Source organism: Syngnathoides biaculeatus, chromosome 21, assembly GCF_019802595.1.
Source record: "Syngnathoides biaculeatus isolate LvHL_M chromosome 21, ASM1980259v1, whole genome shotgun sequence".
NCBI lineage: Eukaryota > Metazoa > Chordata > Actinopteri > Syngnathiformes > Syngnathidae > Syngnathoides > Syngnathoides biaculeatus.
Genome location: NC_084660.1, coordinates 6,122,465 through 6,139,687, shown reverse-complemented (window position 1 = coordinate 6,139,687; position 17,223 = coordinate 6,122,465). Strand labels below are relative to the sequence as shown.

The 17,223-nt window shown below is 47.5% G+C and overlaps 5 protein-coding genes across 5 annotated transcripts; 4 read left to right on the top strand and 1 right to left on the bottom strand.

The window, feature by feature from the left end:
* Nucleotides 1-143: 143 nt before the first annotated feature.
* Nucleotides 144-4,298, top strand: tmem185 (transmembrane protein 185). The gene is made up of 7 exons (XM_061809138.1): nucleotides 144-389; nucleotides 792-968; nucleotides 1,051-1,264; nucleotides 1,340-1,423; nucleotides 2,753-2,929; nucleotides 3,010-3,133; nucleotides 3,410-4,298. Exons 1-7 carry the CDS (start codon nucleotides 352-354, stop codon nucleotides 3,658-3,660), a joined length of 1,065 nt encoding a protein of 354 aa, XP_061665122.1. The 5' UTR covers nucleotides 144-351; the 3' UTR covers nucleotides 3,661-4,298.
* Nucleotides 4,299-4,382: 84 nt separating this feature from the next.
* Nucleotides 4,383-8,377, top strand: LOC133494881 (ankyrin repeat domain-containing protein 46). Its single transcript, XM_061809139.1, has 4 exons — nucleotides 4,383-4,503; nucleotides 5,064-5,406; nucleotides 6,060-6,218; nucleotides 6,291-8,377. The coding sequence occupies exons 2-4, from the start codon at nucleotides 5,096-5,098 to the stop codon at nucleotides 6,505-6,507; spliced, it is 687 nt and encodes a 228-aa protein (XP_061665123.1). The 5' UTR covers nucleotides 4,383-4,503; nucleotides 5,064-5,095; the 3' UTR covers nucleotides 6,508-8,377.
* Nucleotides 8,378-8,544: 167 nt separating this feature from the next.
* ponzr1 (plac8 onzin related protein 1) lies at nucleotides 8,545-11,112 on the top strand. Its single transcript, XM_061809141.1, has 4 exons — nucleotides 8,545-8,703; nucleotides 9,791-9,904; nucleotides 10,015-10,160; nucleotides 10,591-11,112. The coding sequence occupies exons 2-4, from the start codon at nucleotides 9,793-9,795 to the stop codon at nucleotides 10,726-10,728; spliced, it is 396 nt and encodes a 131-aa protein (XP_061665125.1). The 5' UTR covers nucleotides 8,545-8,703; nucleotides 9,791-9,792; the 3' UTR covers nucleotides 10,729-11,112.
* Nucleotides 11,113-11,253: 141 nt separating this feature from the next.
* On the top strand, nucleotides 11,254-15,453 carry tada2b (transcriptional adaptor 2B). The gene is made up of 2 exons (XM_061809135.1): nucleotides 11,254-12,006; nucleotides 13,117-15,453. Exons 1-2 carry the CDS (start codon nucleotides 11,737-11,739, stop codon nucleotides 14,308-14,310), a joined length of 1,464 nt encoding a protein of 487 aa, XP_061665119.1. The 5' UTR covers nucleotides 11,254-11,736; the 3' UTR covers nucleotides 14,311-15,453.
* A 137-nt stretch (nucleotides 15,454-15,590) lies between these two features.
* Nucleotides 15,591-17,215, bottom strand: grpel1 (GrpE-like 1, mitochondrial). The gene is made up of 4 exons (XM_061809140.1): nucleotides 17,083-17,215; nucleotides 16,520-16,667; nucleotides 16,359-16,440; nucleotides 15,591-16,204 (listed from the first exon to the last, which is right to left on the bottom strand). Exons 1-4 carry the CDS (start codon nucleotides 17,136-17,138, stop codon nucleotides 15,858-15,860), a joined length of 633 nt encoding a protein of 210 aa, XP_061665124.1. The 5' UTR covers nucleotides 17,139-17,215; the 3' UTR covers nucleotides 15,591-15,857.
* Between the last annotated feature and the right edge of the window lie 8 nt (nucleotides 17,216-17,223).

The window sequence follows — 17,223 nt, the reverse complement described above, 5'->3', positions numbered from 1 at the left end:
ACATGCTAATTTTTTAAAATACAGATGTAATTTTTTTTTCCATCAAGTGAAAAAACAGTAGAGATTTTTTTTTTTTTTTTGGGGGGGGGGATAAATTACAACTATCCTCCAGTGGGTCGAAATAAATACGGCGGCATGTAGAATTGTCACAATTCAAGTTTCCGGCTTTTGGCTCGTGAGCTCGCCTCCGTGTCCATACGTCATTTCCGATGGAGGCTTTAGGGGAAAAACATAAACATACGAGCTAGCTAACAAGGAAATTTAGTTAAACTCTTAAAACTCGGAAGAAATGGCCCACTGAACGGAACGATGAATTAATTAACTAAAGAGAGGGACATTTTCTTGCACGCCATGAATTTAAGGGGACTCTTTCAGGATTTCAATCCCAGGTAATGCAGAACCGCCGAGATGCTTTAGCCGGACGTCAAAACGTCCATTAATGTGTCGGAAATCCAACAAGAACTGCGTATAAAGTGTCGAGAGTTTGAGGGTGGAAAAGTGGATTCGGGCGTTAACGTGCTAAGAACGACTTTTAAGTGCTAGGTAAGGGGCTAACATTTGTGGTGTACGAATTTGAAATCGTGGCAATATCGGACGGAGCGCCTGCTCTTAGTTCCTTTGCGATAAATCCTAACAACCAGTCTTGGTTGTATGTAACAGCTTCAGTCATGTGTATTTGTGCGTGCGGGTGTTTCAACGTCACGGCAACATAACCCAGTGGCCGATTGAATTAGCTTTGAGGGTGTTTTTGCTCTTCGTCTCTTGAGTTCGATTTCCTTCCCCCCACGCAGCAAGTTCCTGATCTACCTGTGCCTGCTCCTGTTCTCCATATTGCTGTCGCTGAGGCTGGATGGGGTGATCCAGTGGAGCTATTGGGCGGTGTTCACGCCAATATGGCTGTGGAAGCTGCTGGTCATCATCGGGGCGTCGGTGGGCACCGGGGTGTGGGCACACAACCCCCAGTACAGGTACCTTATTGATACTACCCCCGCTTGAATTGCATCAGCCGGACTTGATCATTCCCGTTGTGGCATTTTCCCCGTCCGCCAGGGCCGAAGGTGAGACGTGTGTGGAGTTCAAGGCCATGCTGATCGCCGTGGGGCTCCACGTCCTCTTGCTAATGTTCGAGGTGTTGGTGTGCGACCGCGTGGCGAGGGGGAGCGGCAACTACTTCTGGCTGCTCGTCTTCATGCCGCTCTTCTTCGTGTCGCCCGTCTCGGTGGCGGCGTGCGTCTGGGGTTTCAGGCACGACCGCTCCCTGGAGGTAAGGAAGGCGCGTCGCCGCCCTGCCGACCCGCCACGGTTTTGAAAAATGAACAATGCCCGTCCTCTTCCTCAGCTGGAAGTGTTCTGTTCCGTCAACATCCTCCAGTTCATCTTCATCGCTCTGAGGCTGGACCGGATCATCAACTGGCCTTGGCTGGTGAGAAATCCCCGCGCTGACTTTGTTTCTCGGGGAATAGCAGTAAGATTCCCGGTCCAGTTTTACGCGGGTCGCGTTTATCCTTGCTGTTTACGCCGCGGGTCCCTTTTCTGAGCTGCTTATCCTCGCAAGGGTCGCAGGAGAGTCAGATTTAACCACTTGAAAATAGCCAAAAAGGAAGAAAACATATGAATAGCAGTTACCACAGTTGGGATACACATCCCGCCATTTTCTTTGCCGCTTATCCTCACGAGGGTCGCGGGGAGAGCTGGAGACGATCCCAGCTGTCAACGGGCAGGAGGCGGGGCACACCCTGGAATGGTCGCCCGTCAATCGCAGGGCACGTAGAGACAAACAGCCGCACGCACAATCACACCTAGGGGCAATTTAGAGTGTGCGATTAATGTTGCATGTTTTTGGGATGTGGGAGGAAACCGGAGTGCCCACCCGGAGAAAACCCACACAGGCACGGAGAGAACATGCAATCTCCACACAGGTGGAGCCGGTATTGAACCTGTTTCCTCAGAACTCTGAGGCCCACCCTTTACCAGCTGAGACACTGTGCCGTCCTGTCATACACATCAAAGAAAATGCATGTTTGTTTTTGTACATTTTCTCAAAATGGGTCAATTTGTCTCACAAAATGAACCCCAAAAAAATATATATATAATATACATGCCTGTGAGTATTGTCTGTCTGTGTGTTGCCGCACCGATTGTGTTGAAGAAGCCATTGCTTGGCGCGTTGCATTTGTGAAGTTCTAGAACAGGGGTGTCAAACACATTTATTCATTTATTATTATTATTGTTGTTGTTGTTGTTCCGGTTTCCCTCAGAAGGCCATTATGACAGTTAAAAAAAAAAAAAGGCAACTCATCATATTTACATCATTTATTAACTAGTTTTGGAATCAAAATTCAAGGGTAACGTGTTTTTCAACTATTCACGTTTGGTAACACAGCAATGCTTGTAATATCCCAACGTTATCATTTATGATATATGATAATTTGATAATTTTGGTACAGATTTTTACAAGAATCATGGACATTGACAGTCGAGATTTGGCTTTGCGGGCCACATAAAATCTTGTGGCGGCCCAGATCTGGGCCCCTGGGTCTTGAGTTTGACACGGGCCACATAAAAACCATGTGGCGGGCCAGATGTGACCCCCCCCCCCCGCCCTTGAGTTTGACACCTGTGTTCTAGAAGTTTTATTGAAATTTTTTAGAGCTGAAACGTGTAAATAGTGTACAAAACCAACGGTACTTATTTTGCATACCACTAGAGGGAGCCAGACATGGAGAATCACCGGTTTTAATGGTGCGTGCAGGTGGTGTGCGTGCCGCTGTGGATCCTCATGTCCTTCCTGTGCCTCGTGGTCCTCTACTACATCATCTGGTCGGTGCTTTTCCTCCGCTCCATCGACATCATCGCCGAGCAGCGGCGGACTCACATCACCATGGCGATCAGCTGGATGACCATCGTCGTCCCGCTGCTCACCTTCGAGGTGAGGACTCGGCGAAGGGTTCCCGCGGGGTCGGGCCGCTGACGTTTCCGCTGTCCCCCGCCCCCTCCCCAATTTCGCAGATCCTCCTGGTGCACAAACTGGACGGCCACAACAGCCTGAGCTACGTGTGCGTCTTCGTGCCGCTGTGGCTCTCGCTGCTCACGCTCATGGTCACCACCTTCGGCCAGAAGGGCGGAAACCATTGTGAGTACAACGCCGACTGTCTCGCGTCAGCGTTCGCTTTCGATAAAGTGGAAAAAAAAAATCGCATAAAATCGTCAAGACTGGAGCTCAATTGTTTTATTAGGTGCCCCACCCTGCCGGTTATGGACAACTTAAGGAAAATAAGCTTTTGACACTGTTCTAATGTGTAGCTGTAATTTGTTTCGAGAAAATATGTCGGGAGTGATCTCTCGAGGAGCGAGGTTTAGCCTGGGTTGTTAGAAGAATAAACCCCGACGTGTGCCGACGTCCTTCTAGGGTGGTTCGGCATCCGCAAGGACTTCTGCCACTTCCTGCTGGAGCTCCTCCCCTTCCTGCGAGAGTACGGCAACGTCTCCTACGACCTGCAACGCAGCGAGGACCCCGAGGCCGCCGAGGACCCGCCCGTCCCCGAGCCGCCGCCCAAGATCGCCCCCATGTTCCACAAAAAAAGCGGCGTGGTGATCACGCAGAGCCCCGGCAAATACATCGTCCCGCCGCCCAAACTCTGCATCGACGCGCCCGACTAGGCCGTCGGGAACTCCGCGTGCGGAGCCGGCGCTCGCTTGAACCGAGCGAAAGTTGTTTTCACTGCGATGTGGTGGATATTTGGGACTTTAAAAAAAAAAAAAAAAAATTGAAAAAATGGACGCCGCTCTGCGCTTAAATCGGGACCAGCCGAGACACGGCGGGTGGGACTTCGAAAGTTGGCGCGCCGGCGATTGTTTCAGCAGCGCCTCGTTTTTTTTTTTTTTTTTTTTTTTTTGGCGCTGTGGCGTGAATACAAAGTAAAAAGTGACTGAAGAGTCGGATTTTCACATACGACACAAAAAGTTCAGAGTTTGTGGGAAAATATGAAAACAACAAATCCCGGATGGAAAATGCACTTAGAAGTTCAGAGAGGTCCCCCGACCCTGCCCCCCCCTTTCCTGTTGTTTGTAAATAAATGAATTTGTCACATTAGGGACCACAATGACCGACCCTTTTTGTTTTTATTTTATTATGACAAAGGAGAAGGAGAAGGTACAAGTCCAGACAAATCGCACGTGATCTGCACACTTATTTCCTGTCAAATTTTATGATAATTACGGTCAAGTAATTCCAATACGTCATTCACTATTCATGCAACCTATAAACCGTGCACCTTACTGAACAAAATAATTGAGAGAAGGGAAGTAGTTTACATGAATAATCCAAAATAAAATATGTCCGAGAAGGATGACGATTTAACATGTTTGTGTAGTTCCACGCGTGACCGACAGGTGGCAGCAATCTCCACGTAAAAAGAAGAAGAAGAGACCCAACAACACTACTCGTTAGCTGCTTGGGGTGGCTAATAATATTTTCACGGCTGTTTCGGGAAATATTAACAGGTACGTCGCACAACTGTCAGCCTGCGGGACAGCTATTTATCATTTGTTGAAATATTTTTCGTGCGCTGTCGTCGAGTCGCGTCGAAGCTCATTTCGACCCGGCTCGGCTCACGTAGCTAGCAGGCTAAAATGAGCTCAAGCTGGGAACCAGCTTCTGCCAATGTACACTTCATTATTGTGAGCCATTTCCGTTTTGTTTGTGCGTTTAATGTTTGTAAATAAGAGTGAGCGAAAGTGTGTAAAAATGAAATCTCACTAATCTTTTTTTTTTTTTTTTTTTAAATTTCGCCGATGGAAAATCAAATCACAAAGCAACTTTTGCCTCTTCTGGTGTTTGCTTTATATCTCGAGATATAATAATTCCACCACCCCAGCATTAACTTCCACAGGCATAAATAGAAATGAATCTTTTTTTTTTTTTCCTTTACCAGTCATGTGAAAATATACGCCCCCACCCCCCATCAGAATTTTCTGTCAACACAAGGCTTGATTTGATGTTTTGATGTGATGCTAAAACCGAAATGCGTCCCACGTCATGTATCGAATACTTTTCACCGCAGGTACGCTGGAATTTTCTGACACCCACTCGGACATGTCCTATGTCTTCATCAACGATTCGTCGCAGACCAACGTGCCTCTGCTGCAGTCCTGCATCGATGGAGACCTGCCCTTCGCCAAGAGGCTGCTGGAAACCGGCTGCGACCCCAACATCCGCGACAACCGGGGCCGCACCGGCCTGCACTTGGCTGCGGCGCGGGGGAACGTGGACATCTGCCGCCTGCTGCACAAGTTCGGCGCCGACTTGCTGGCGACGGACTACCAGGGGAACACGGCGCTGCACCTGTGCGGCCACGTGGACACCATCCAGTTCTTGGTGTCCAATGGGCTGAAGATTGATATTTGGTAAGTCATATTTGGGGGGGGGGCACGTTGTAGAGGGGTGCTTACCACTGCGCAACAAAAGTATTGAGTCGTCTCATCATATTTACATCATCAATTTACAAACTAGTCTTGGAATCAGACACCAGCGGTAATTTTTTTTTTTTTTCAACTATTCATGCTTGGTAACACAAAAAAAAATGCATGTAATATCGCAACTTTACCATTCATGATGCACGACAATTTTGGTCCTGATTTTTTTTTTTTTTTTTTTTTTTTTTTTTTAACAAGGATCATGGAAATTGACGCTGTAGATTTGGCTTTGTGGGCCACGTGAAATCGTGGGGCGGGCTGGATTCGGCCCCCGTGCCTCGGGTTTGACACCTGTGATCCTAAAATCCTTTTATTGAGCGGGCCAATTCCAAAATGAAAACACTCACAATGGAAATAGCAAATATACTAATGCGACATTGTGTAGAGCAATGAACGACACGATAAAATTATTTCTATACATTTTTTTTTTTTTTTTACAATAAATTGATATTTTAGTTTGATTAAAGAGATGGCAAGCACGAAGTGGAAGAGACGAATGGCATTTCGCTTTATGTCATTTTGGGCGGGATGTAACCCGCGAGTCAAGGTCCCGTCCCGCCGTAACGGCGCCTCTGTTGCCATAGTAACCACAACGGCTCCACGCCGCTGGTGCTGGCCAAGAGGCGGGGCGTCAACAAGGACGCCATCCGCCTGCTGGAGGGACTGGAGGAGCAGGAGGTGAAAGGCTTCAACCGCGGCGCCCACTCCAAACTGGAGACCATGCAGATGGCCGACAGCGAGAGGTAAGCGCCGGCGCCGGCGCGGCACCGCGCCTCCGGACCGCTCTTTGATCCCGAGCTCTGCCGCCCGCCCAGTGCCATGGAGAGCCACTCGCTGCTCAACCCCAACCTGCAAAGCAGCGAGGGCGTCCTGTCCAGCTTCCGCACCACCTGGCAGGAGTTTGTGGAGGACCTGGGATTCTGGAGGGTCCTGCTGCTGCTGGTGGTCATCGCCCTCCTCTCCCTGGGCATCGCCTACTACGTCAGCGGCGTGCTCCCCTTCTCCACCGGCCAGCTGGAGCTGGTGCACTGAACGGAGGAGCAAAAGCGAATTTGAAAAATAATAATAATCTAACCCCGTTGCTGTTATCGGTGCGTTTCATTTTTATTTTATTTTTTTTTTTACAGCTGCTTTCGTTTGATAAAATAGTTTTGGGAAAGTACTGACAACTGTTTAAAAAAAAAAAAAACGTCTCTCAAATAAACACGATAGTGAAGTGAAGGTTAGCCGACAAATCAACTCAAGTCCTTATGAGCACTTCCCCCAACATGTCGAACTCATTTTTTTGTCGCGGGCCGCATTGTAGTTACGGTTCCCCTCGGAGAGACGTCACGATTGTGAAACCGTGGAAATTTTTTCGCCTTCTCATATTTACACGTGGAATTTATGAGCTCGTTTTGGAATTAGGAATCAAGGTTAATGTGTTGTCAAAGAGTTGCCGAGGATTGGGTATACGGTAATGCTCGCAGTATCTCAACATTATCATTTATGATATGACAATTCTATATTTTGGCACAGATTTTAACAACAATCCTGGAAGTTCATACTCGTAATTTGCCTTCGCGGCCCACGTAAAATCATGCAGCGGGCCGAGCCTGGCCCCCGGGCCTTGAGTTTGACGCCGGCATATTTACAGTGAAGAAAATAAGTATTTGAACACCCTGCTATATTACAAGTTCCCTGTAATTGCAAACAAAGGCTACTGTACCAAATATTAACATTGGTTTTCTCGGGTGTTCAAATACTTATTTGCAGCAATATCGCACAAATACATCATTAAAAAAATATTTCTAAGTGGGAAAACTTGCGATATAGCAGGGGGTTCAAATACTTATTTTCTTTGCACTTCGCTGCCACTTTGGTGCTGTTTTATGAGGACGAGGTGATTTTTTTTTTTTTAAAGTGGGTAATAAATAATAGGTCCACCCCCCAAAAAAATGTAAAAGATGATTTATGAGATTAGGTTTATTACTATAGAATAGAATATGCGTTCTCTGTACTTGGATGTGCTCGTAAGTAACTTATAATAAAATGCCTCGTTTTTAATTCTCATTTCCCTAAATGTAACCACAGCTGCTCTGACGGAATTATTCCCTTGACCTCGACAGTACATTGTTCATGTTGTATAACTTTTTTTTTAAAATCTCATATATGTATTAATTGCGAATGTTGTTAAAGCCAGCGAAGGTTTTGTGTGCTATTTTTTTTTTGGTTTGCTTTGTGTTCACAGAGACATTCCGGCTGCAAGCATGCAAATTATTATTAATATTATTATTATTTTGTCGTCTCTGAATGTTAGGTGCCGACTACACGTGGCAAATATGAATAAAATTCAAGTTATTCCCATCAATACGAGCTGGACAAACGAAGTGATTCTTAACAGGCATGTAGCAAAAAATAGTATGTAAATATGTTTCGGTCGTAGATAAATATGTCAAATTCCATATTTTTGTGGTGGGTAAAAAAAAAAAAATAATTTTCCCTCTTGCCATTAATGTATATTTTTTTCAATCTGTACATTTCGATTGTATTGTCGAGGGAAATGAAATTTTCACGTCCACGTTTGAAGAAGTCGCGTTGAAAGCGATAAAGTGGGGCCAGATGTGTGAGCGGCGCCGGAAACGAAAATGAGTGTCTGGAACCACAGCAAAAAAAAAAAAAAAAAAAGTAAATAAATAATAACATTGAAATGTTCAAATGTGATCAGAAGTAAATTATGCCGTAGTTATACGTGTCATTTGGGAAGCGCTATATTATTAACTAATAATAACACTGATCTAAACTCGGCAGTTTCTGAGTTATACTTTAATGAAAGTGCGTTTGCCAAATGTCAGATTTTTTTTCAGTGTTTACTTTCTGTTCCTCTTTTATCTTTTTTTTTATTTTTGAACTTGTTCAAACTTTCACTGGTAAAATGTCAGCGGTGGGGGGAGAGGGGGGGGGTTATTTTGTTCTATTTATTTGCATGGAAAGATGTGAAAGTGTGCAAAAAGATGACAGAAAATGCAAAAACTTTGACTTTGTGACGGCGGGGGTGGGAGTGGGGGGGGGGGCGTGGTTGGCGGTTGGGTTGGTCTTCGGAAAAATCGAAAGTTAAAATCAGATTTTTTTGCGAAACAAGTTCCAGGCATTCTTTCTTTTTCTTTTTCTTTCTTTCACGGAGGGACTTGCACCTTGCAGCACTCATCCTTCTCTTTCATTTTTCCTCAGCACACGGAGAAAAGAAAGGTAAAAAAATATATATATATATATTGCTTTTTAATTTGCAATTTCTGCCTGCTCTTTGGAACTTTTGCTCGATGTTATTTGTCTTTGTCTCCGTCCGGTGAAGTGAAGTTCAAAGGCAACTTCTTTTATGTTATTATTATTATTGTAATACTTTTTACGGATTAATTGTAAGTACATTGTACAAATATGTAGAATAAAGTTCATTTGCTTATAGTTTATTTTTATTCGTGTTCATGGAAGCGAGTTTGCCGCATTTTATTAACTCGTTGTTTTAAGGTAGTGGCACAGTCTGCGTAATATTCCGAGTTCATTAATAATCCGTTGTTGAGCTACTTTTTTTTTCTCATAACGATAAACTTTTCAGAAGAGAAGTCTTGAAAAGGTTGATTTACATAAGTCATTAGCCTCCATGTAGCTAACTAGCTAGCACCTTAAAGACTCAGTCGAGCTTCGATCCGCATTTGCCACTAATGTTCGTATGAATTATCACTTTATCATTTTTTTGTACAGGTACAGAAGCGGGACTGCACCAAGAGGGCCTAAATTGGGGGTGGAATCCATTTCGAAACTTTTCGTGCACGTGCTCGAACATGTGCTCGGCCACTGATAGTGATATTGTTTTCATGTGAATATGTATGGAACATTACATGCTATAGAGGTTTTTTTTTTATTTGACTTTATTATTTTTTTTTTAATTCCTGCTGATGCACTTCCTTCAGTTGTACTCTGTTGCGGTTCTTCCACGGCTTTTTTTTTTTTTGTCCCACGGTTGAACCCGATACAACTTTTGGGGCGGGGTGTCCGTTACTTCGGATTTTCGAGCGTTAAATACTGCGTTTGAATGCACAAAAATGATACATAAGAGCAAAACCGGGGCGGCAACATTAATTGGACACTGGCCGTTTGTCCCCGTGTGCCCTGCGATTGGCTGGCGACCAGTTCAGGGTGTACCGCCACCCGCCTCCTGCCCGTTGACTGCTGGGATGGGCTCCGGCGCTCCCTAGCGACCCTCGTGAGGATAAGCGGCGGAGAAACTGGACGGGTTGAGTATCTTTATTGACCCGTGATCGTGTTCTGCGTGCTCCAGACATGGCAGTTTACCAGCCGCCCACCCAGGTGGTGACCCAAGTGACGACCACCTCGCGGCAATACTCCAACTGGAGTACCGGCCTTTGTGATTGCTGCAGCGACATGAGCACGTGTAAGTCGGAAACGCCCCCAAAAGTACCTTTCCGTGGCTTCGGCGTGATAAATGTCGATAAATGACATCCGTTGGCGTCGCGAACTCTCCTTTTGCCGTCCGGTTCTCAGGCTGCTGCGCCCTGTGGTGCTTCCCGTGCATGCAGTGCCAGACGGCCAGCAAGCACGGCTGGTGCTGCGCCATGCCGCTGCTGGATTTCTGCTGCATCGTGTCCTGCATGCTCCGCAGCTCCATCAGGCAGCGCCACGGAATCCCGGTAAAAACACAAGTCGGAGACAACCTGTGCTTGATTGCGTTGATTGTTCGATTGTGATATCCAGGCTCCCTCTACTGGCACACGACCAAAAACTTGATGGTGGAAACGATTTTGATGGTGGACGAAAGCCATATTTTAACAAGTGAATTTAAAAAGAAAACGCAACTTTTTACTCGCCATATTACACTTTTGGTCACGGACTCTCAGTTTTATGTGTGGGCTCCCTCTAGTGGTGTGTGAAAGAATCACAGCTTGAGTTCAGTAGTTGTAATTAATTATTCATATTTTAACGAATTCACTCGAGGGAAAATCCTTGCCTGAGTACAGTTGGGTAATCGTTAACTTCTCATCTTCGGGAACACTTTCACACTCTCCAGTTTGTAATTCAGCTAACGGAACCGTCACGCCGTCTTTTGTGGTCCCGGGGCAGGGTTCTTGCTGCGACGACTGCTGCAAGCTGTACTGGTGCTTCCCGTGCGTGTGGTGCCAGATGAACCGCGAGGTGAAGATCCGGGCCAACGAGGGCACCATGTCCGCTGTCACCACCCAGGTCGTCAGGACGGTGTAGCGACTGCGAGCGCACGTCCCCGCGGGTCCGAGCGCTGACCCGCGTTCTGTCCTTCCTGCTCCGTTGCATGTTCTCAGTAGCAAATGGAAGTGACACAATATCGGGTATATTAACATTTCATTTTCTTTTGCGTGACTCATCTTTGCCAATACTTTTGCTGCGGCTACTCTGTTCCTTCCCATTTTTTCTTTTTTTTTTTTTTGGTGGTGACGTTCCAAAGCCGTCAGTGTCGAGATCACAAATACATTCGTTTCATCGCGTTCATTCAAGCATACACAATTGTATTTTCAAATCTGTTTCATTTGAAAAGTTGTATTCGGAGAAATATATAAGAATTCTAGTTGTGGACTAAGTCTTGACAAATAAAAAAACAGGAAGAAGAGACTTATTTTGAAACTCCGGTTCCAGATTCACAACCCAAAAACCGAGAGATTGCAGTGCAGTACTTCTTTTTTTTTGGTTTTGTTTTGTCTTGTTTAATTCCCAGAACATTCTGAACAGGACCTTGAACTTTGCAAGCTGGCAAATACTTTAGAGCAGGAAATGAGTGGGAGATAGCGCACAGTGGGAATGAGGCAATGAGTTACCCAAAACTAGTATGATAAGTTCTTTTTATTTCTGTGTTACTGGACAGAGCCCCAAGCACACACCCCAAACAAGTTTTTGTGTTTATTTTTTCTTTTTAATTAACAAATACAGACACTCTAAATTGCCCCGTCGGTGTGATTGTTGTCTGTCTGCATGTCCCCCGCGATTGGGTGGGAACCAGTCCGTGGTGTGCCCGCGTCCCCTGCAGTTCCGCGACCCTCGTGAGGATGAGCGGCTCAGAAATGGATGCAGTATGTCGGTTTTGGTGGAGGGCGGCAGTAACAACCACCGTCCTCTAGGTGGCAGCGTCGGCCTAAATAAAAAAATTGGCGGTTGGAGTCGCACGCAAGTGCGCATGCGCTGGCGGAGTGGGGGGGGGGGTGGTCTGCCTCCAACAACAAGGAGCGAAAGCCAGGCAACATGGCCGACCTGGGGAAGAAGTACTGCGTGAACTGCCTGGCGGACGTGACCCATCTCCGGCTCCGCTGCACCGACTGTCCCGATATCGAGCTGTGCCCCGAGTGCTTCTCGGCGGGCGCCGAAATCGGCAACCACCGCAGATGGCACGGCTACCAGCAGGTCGACGGCGGTCGCTTCTCCCTCTGGGGTCCCGAAGCCGAGGGAGGATGGACGAGCAGGGAAGAGCAGTCGCTCCTCGATGCCATCGAGCAGTACGGCTTCGGGAACTGGGTACGAACTCTCCCCCCCACACACACACACTTCTTTCAACAAATAGTGGAAGTACAGAAAATGTCAGATTTATTGTTTTGTTTCCTTAGTTATTTTCTCCACAAGTGAATATTGTGCGAGTATCTAAATTCCTCAAATCATTGCTGCGCGTGTGTACATATTTTATTCAGAGCACATTTTGGCTTATCTGGCCCGCACAGTCCTTCAAATAAGAGCCCAAGCGTGCGTGCTTCAAGCTGCTAATTAAGAAGAGAGAATTAAAAATTTTATATACGAACGCCAAAATGTGTACTAAAAGTCCACGAGCTTAATGTCATATTTTTGCAAAATGCCATTGACCGTCTAATGTACATTAGCATCGAACTTATTCTAAATATCAAGCGACTGTGGTACGTTCCAGAGTGTGTACAACGAAGAAAATATGTATTTGAACACCCAGCTATATTGCAACATCTCCCGCTTAGAAATCATGGAGGGCTGTGAAATTTTCACGGTCGGTGAGAGATCATCTAAAAATGAAAAATCCAGAAATCACAATGTATGATTTATTTGTTTGATACAGCTGCAAATAAGTATTTTTTTTTTGTATTTGAAATTGTTAAAAATCTTTTTTTTAACAATTTCAAACACGCAAAAAAAAAAAATCAAATACTTATTTGCAGCTGTATCACACACATAAATCGTTCACACTCTGGAACGTACCACAGTTGCTTGACATTTAGAATACGGTCGATGCCAATGTACAGTAGACGGCCAATGGCATTTTGCAAAAATATGACATTGAGCTAGTGGACTTTGATTACACATTTTGGCGTTCGAGTATACAATGTTGCATTCTCCATTGTTTTGTTAGTTTTCGGGTAAACTCAATTGGGAGCAACAAATTAGCAGCTTGAAGCACGCACGCTTGACCTCTTATTTGAAGGACTGTGCGGGCCAGATAAGCCAAAACGTGCTCTGAATAAAATATGTACACACACGCAGCAATGATTTGAGGAATTTAGATACCTGCACAATATTCACGTTTGCAGAGAATAAAAGTTGTAGAACACGACTGTTCTTTTCTTCAGCGCGAGCCCTTTTTCCCATCCGCGGTTGTCCTTTGTCTAGGAGGACATGGCGGCTCACGTCGGCGCCGGCCGCACTCCCCAGGAAGTCATGGACCACTACGTGACGATGTACATCCACGGCAACCTGGGGAAGGCCTGCATCCCCGACAGCATTCCCAACCGGGTGACGGACCACACGTGCCCCGGCGGGGGGGCGCTGTCGCCCAGCCTCACCGTCCCGCTCCCCCCTCTGGACGTTGGCCTGGCCGAGCAGCAGCAGCTGGGCTACATGCCGCTGCGCGACGACTACGAGATCGAATACGACCAGGACGCCGAGAAGCTCATCAGCGGGCTGTCGGTGAACTACGACGACGAGGACGTGGAGATCGAGATGAAGCGAGCCCACGTGGACATGTACGTGCGCAAGCTACGCGAGCGGCAGCGGCGGAAGAACATCGCACGGGACTACGGCCTGGTGCCCGCCTTCCTGGGCCGGGATAAGAAAGAGATGCGGGACAAGGACAAGTTGCCAGGAGTCGCGAGCGCCGCAGCGGGCGCGCTCGGAGCGGGAGGCGGCCCGACCGCGCCGGGCCCCGCGACGGCGGCGGCGGCGGGAACGTGTCCGCCGGTTCCCACCACGCCGAAGAGAAAGATCAGCAAGGAGGAGAAGGAGCAGCGGGTCCGTCTGCGGGGGCTGTGCCAGTTCATGGCCCACCGAGAAGTCGAGGAGCTCTTTGAGAACATGCACAAAGAGCGGGCGCTCAGGGCCAAAGTCAGGGAGCTGCAACGATGCCGCCGCAACGGCATCGCCCGCCTGGACGAGGCGGCCGAATACGAGGCGGCGCGCCACAAACGGGAGAAACGCAAGGAAAACAAGAGCGTGCTCGTCTCCAAGCGGGGCGGGGGAGGCGCCGGCGGGCTCGGCTCCGGCGCGGCGCCGGGCGGAGGCGCCGCCGGTGGGCTCGGCGTGGGCTGCGCCATCAAGGAGGAAGGAAAAGAGGGCGAGTTCACCGCCATCGAGAACCTGACCGGCTTCGAGCTGCTGTCGGACCGCGAGAAGGTGCTGTGCAACTCCCTCAACCTGAGCCCCGCCCGCTACTTGACGGTCAAAACCATCATCATCAAAGACCACCTGCAGAAGAGGCAGGGGGTCCCTTCCAAGAGCCGGCTGCCCAGCTACCTGGACAAAGTCCTCAGGAAACGCATCGTCACCTTCCTCACCGAGAGCGGCTGGATATCCAGAGACGCCGTCTAGAAGGAAAAATCCAAATGAAAATCCGGACTCGGGACGTCACGGTCACGTCGGGAAGCCCTCGCTCGGCAGGGGAACCAGCAACCCACCCACCCGCAATAGGTGAAAATCTATCAACTTTATTTATACAGTCTCAACACGCGCGTTCAAATTCTGTAAATTCATTCATTCACTATTTTTTTAAGTACTCATTCCTCCGTTTGGCCGTCAACTACAATCGCGCAGTGAAAAGATCACTTCGGGCCGAAAAGGTCCCCCGGTCGAAGTTATCGTTAAATATTACAGAGATGAAACGTTGCATTTTCAAAACGGCGAAATGCTCAACTGGAAAAATTACTGTAATGGAATGGTTAGCTTAACGCTAACAGATCATGTTAGGCTAATGAAATTAGCACGAATATTTTAGTATTTATCGATTATTTTGTTGCTATTTTAACTCACGGGCACTTTCTACGCTTCATCTTCCAGTCGAGCTCACTGCTGCCCGACGTGGCACGGCGCGGTACTACACTGAAAGCACGGAATTCTCAAACAGATCCGAACGGGAATCAGGTTTATTTGCTAAGTGTGTACGTAGTACGACATCCATGTTGAGTACGAAGATAGAACAGAACAAACTGACAAGAACGAAGGGCAGTAGTCAAGTTTTGGGGGCGGGGTGGGGTGGGGTGGGTGTCACTTTATTTTCATATCAGGATTACGGACGAAAGAGCCATATATTTTGTTTGCAAAGGGACAGGGCGAGTTGTGTCGGGATTTGGGGCCGCGGTCAAGGTTGGGAAGTTTCCGGTGTATTTCCGTCGGGAGTCGAACTGGAATTTTGCACCCCCGTCTGTCATCCGTACATGAATGAAATGGAACAAGCGGCACGATTCTCAGCTTTTCGACCGAGCGGCTTGACCAAAATTTGCGTTTTCCTCCTGTCCGGCAAACGAGTCTGATCCTTTGTAAAATATGTATAAATTAAAAAAAAAATAATACTGGTGACTTGTACAGTATTTTCCAGTGGAATTATGATTATTTTTTTTTTTTACGTAGCTTTTTTAATGAAAAATGAATTTTGTACTGCGCACGCGAAGCTGCGGGCTTTGCTGCCGTGTGAACGGACTATTGGACATGTATTAAAAATGGAAACATTTATGGCGGGCTGTCTTCGTGTGGTGTTTTTTTTTTTTTTTTTTGTATCTCAAGTTATGATTGCAGTTGCCACCGTGTTTTTTTTTTTTTTTTTTTGTGATAATTTTCTGCGCTGTGTTTTTTTGTTCAGAGTACTTGTGAGGCAGTTTTTGTCTTCTCATTTTTATTGTTTTAGTCATACATCAGTTAAATGTCTGGTTTTGAACATAAAATGACAGGGGTGGGGGCGGGGGGGGGCGACATTTGAGGCGAAAGCCGCATTCTAACTGGTCCGATCCGGTCCTTCCGAGACGAGACCAAAGCCAAAGTTCGTCCGTCTGTTTATCGTGATGTTCAGTCCGGCGACGGCGAGCGCGCTTTCGTCAGAATCGTGGCCGGGAATCCCAAAATGTCCCGCGCGGTCCTCCGCTTCCTTAGGAGGCCTTGGCCACGCCCACCAAGGCCGGCCTGAGGGTGCGCCCGTGAAGCTTGTAGCCCACCTTGGTCACGGCGGTGACCGTGCCGGGCTCTTTCCCCTCGGCGGGGGCGTGGAAGAGCGCCTCGTGCTCGTACGGGTCGAACTTGTGGCCGTGAGGGTCGAGCCTGACCAGGTTGTGCTTGGCGAACACCTTCTGGATCTGGACCTCGGTCATCACCAGGCCGTCGTAGAGGTTCTTCAGGTGAGGGTTTTGGCTCGTCACTTCCTCCTTGGGCACGCTTTCCTTCGCCTTCTCCAAAATGTCGGCCACCTCCAGCAGGTCCTCGCAGAAGCTCTGGATACCTGGTGGCACCGTCGTGAGGTAAAAATGATTTCACACAACGTATTGCGTTATCAAACAGGTCCAACTGCACTCCGGTCAGGCACGCCATCCTTTGCGTACCACGAACAGAATCCCCGATCTCAAGTACAGTGTTTTAACTTTTGTTGCGTTTACCGAATAACTTTGCATCCTGAACCATCCTCTGACTCCTGGTCCGCAGGTTCTCCGTGTCTGCCAAGGCCCGCTTGTACTTGTCCTGTGGGGTGGACCAAGGGGTTGCTCAGTACCAGCAGTTGCCCTGGCGACCGGGCACGGCCAGGCCGCATCCGACTTACGGTCATCTCCTTGAGCTGCTCCTCCAGCTGTGTCTTTTCCGCCAGGACGTTCTCCGTCACGCTTTGCTCGTTTTTTTCGGCGGCCGCCTCCTCTGAACTGTGGCCGCTCTTCTGCTGGGTGGCGGTACAGAACCGGCGCGGGGATGACCTGGATATGAAAAATCCATACCACACTTTTTTTTAAATGTATGTAGGCCGATTTAGAATAGATAACATGCATAAAATGGCTATATTGATGCTAATTGTGCAAAGTACACGGTATTACAACATTATTACGAGAGGACAATCGGATGACGCAATTCAGCGACGGATATTACGTCATTAACGGAGCGACCGAGTAGTGTTCGATAACTGAATTTGGGAGATGAACTATATATATTTAAAAAAAAAAAAAAATCAAACACAAGCTCTACCAATTAAGGTAACATGGAAATTAGATTTTGTCTGGAAAAACAAGGTTGTTTCTCCCGGTATCTTCAAATCTGTCATCAAGTTGTGCCGCGACGCTAACGTTCACAAGGTCCACTGACATGCGTTGCAAGTCGATTCGAAACACTCCTCACCTCATAACGTTGCGCAAAGCTCCGAGCGAGAAGCTCCGTACGCAAAAATTCGCCATTTTCCGCCTGAAGTGAGGAAAGCGAGAAGCCTCCTTGGAACGCACGCTCGGTAGGGCACGAGAACTGATGGGTGACGTCGCGCCG

Bases quoted from the DNA above. Each gene is read 5' to 3' on its own strand.
- grpel1 (XM_061809140.1), bottom strand. From the start codon at position 17,138: ATGGCGAATTTTTGCGTACGGAGCTTCTCGCTCGGAGCTTTGCGCAAC. The intron at 16,668-17,082 runs GTGAGGAGTGTT...TTTCATATCCAG, and splicing joins GCTTTGCGCAACGTTATGAG to GTCATCCCCGCGCCGGTTCT. The intron at 16,441-16,519 runs GTAAGTCGGATG...TCCACCCCACAG, and splicing joins AGCAGCTCAAGGAGATGACC to GACAAGTACAAGCGGGCCTT.
- tada2b (XM_061809135.1), top strand. From the start codon at position 11,737: ATGGCCGACCTGGGGAAGAAGTACTGCGTGAACTGCCTGGCGGACGTG. The intron at 12,007-13,116 runs GTACGAACTCTC...TCCTTTGTCTAG, and splicing joins AGTACGGCTTCGGGAACTGG to GAGGACATGGCGGCTCACGT.
- ponzr1 (XM_061809141.1), top strand. From the start codon at position 9,793: ATGGCAGTTTACCAGCCGCCCACCCAGGTGGTGACCCAAGTGACGACC. The intron at 9,905-10,014 runs GTAAGTCGGAAA...TCCGGTTCTCAG, and splicing joins CTGCAGCGACATGAGCACGT to GCTGCTGCGCCCTGTGGTGC. The intron at 10,161-10,590 runs GTAAAAACACAA...GTCCCGGGGCAG, and splicing joins GGCAGCGCCACGGAATCCCG to GGTTCTTGCTGCGACGACTG.
- LOC133494881 (XM_061809139.1), top strand. From the start codon at position 5,096: ATGTCCTATGTCTTCATCAACGATTCGTCGCAGACCAACGTGCCTCTG. The intron at 5,407-6,059 runs GTAAGTCATATT...CTGTTGCCATAG, and splicing joins GGGCTGAAGATTGATATTTG to TAACCACAACGGCTCCACGC. The intron at 6,219-6,290 runs GTAAGCGCCGGC...CCGCCCGCCCAG, and splicing joins CAGATGGCCGACAGCGAGAG to TGCCATGGAGAGCCACTCGC.
- tmem185 (XM_061809138.1), top strand. From the start codon at position 352: ATGAATTTAAGGGGACTCTTTCAGGATTTCAATCCCAG. The intron at 390-791 runs GTAATGCAGAAC...CCCCCCACGCAG, and splicing joins TTTCAGGATTTCAATCCCAG to CAAGTTCCTGATCTACCTGT. The intron at 1,424-2,752 runs GTGAGAAATCCC...TGGTGCGTGCAG, and splicing joins TCATCAACTGGCCTTGGCTG to GTGGTGTGCGTGCCGCTGTG.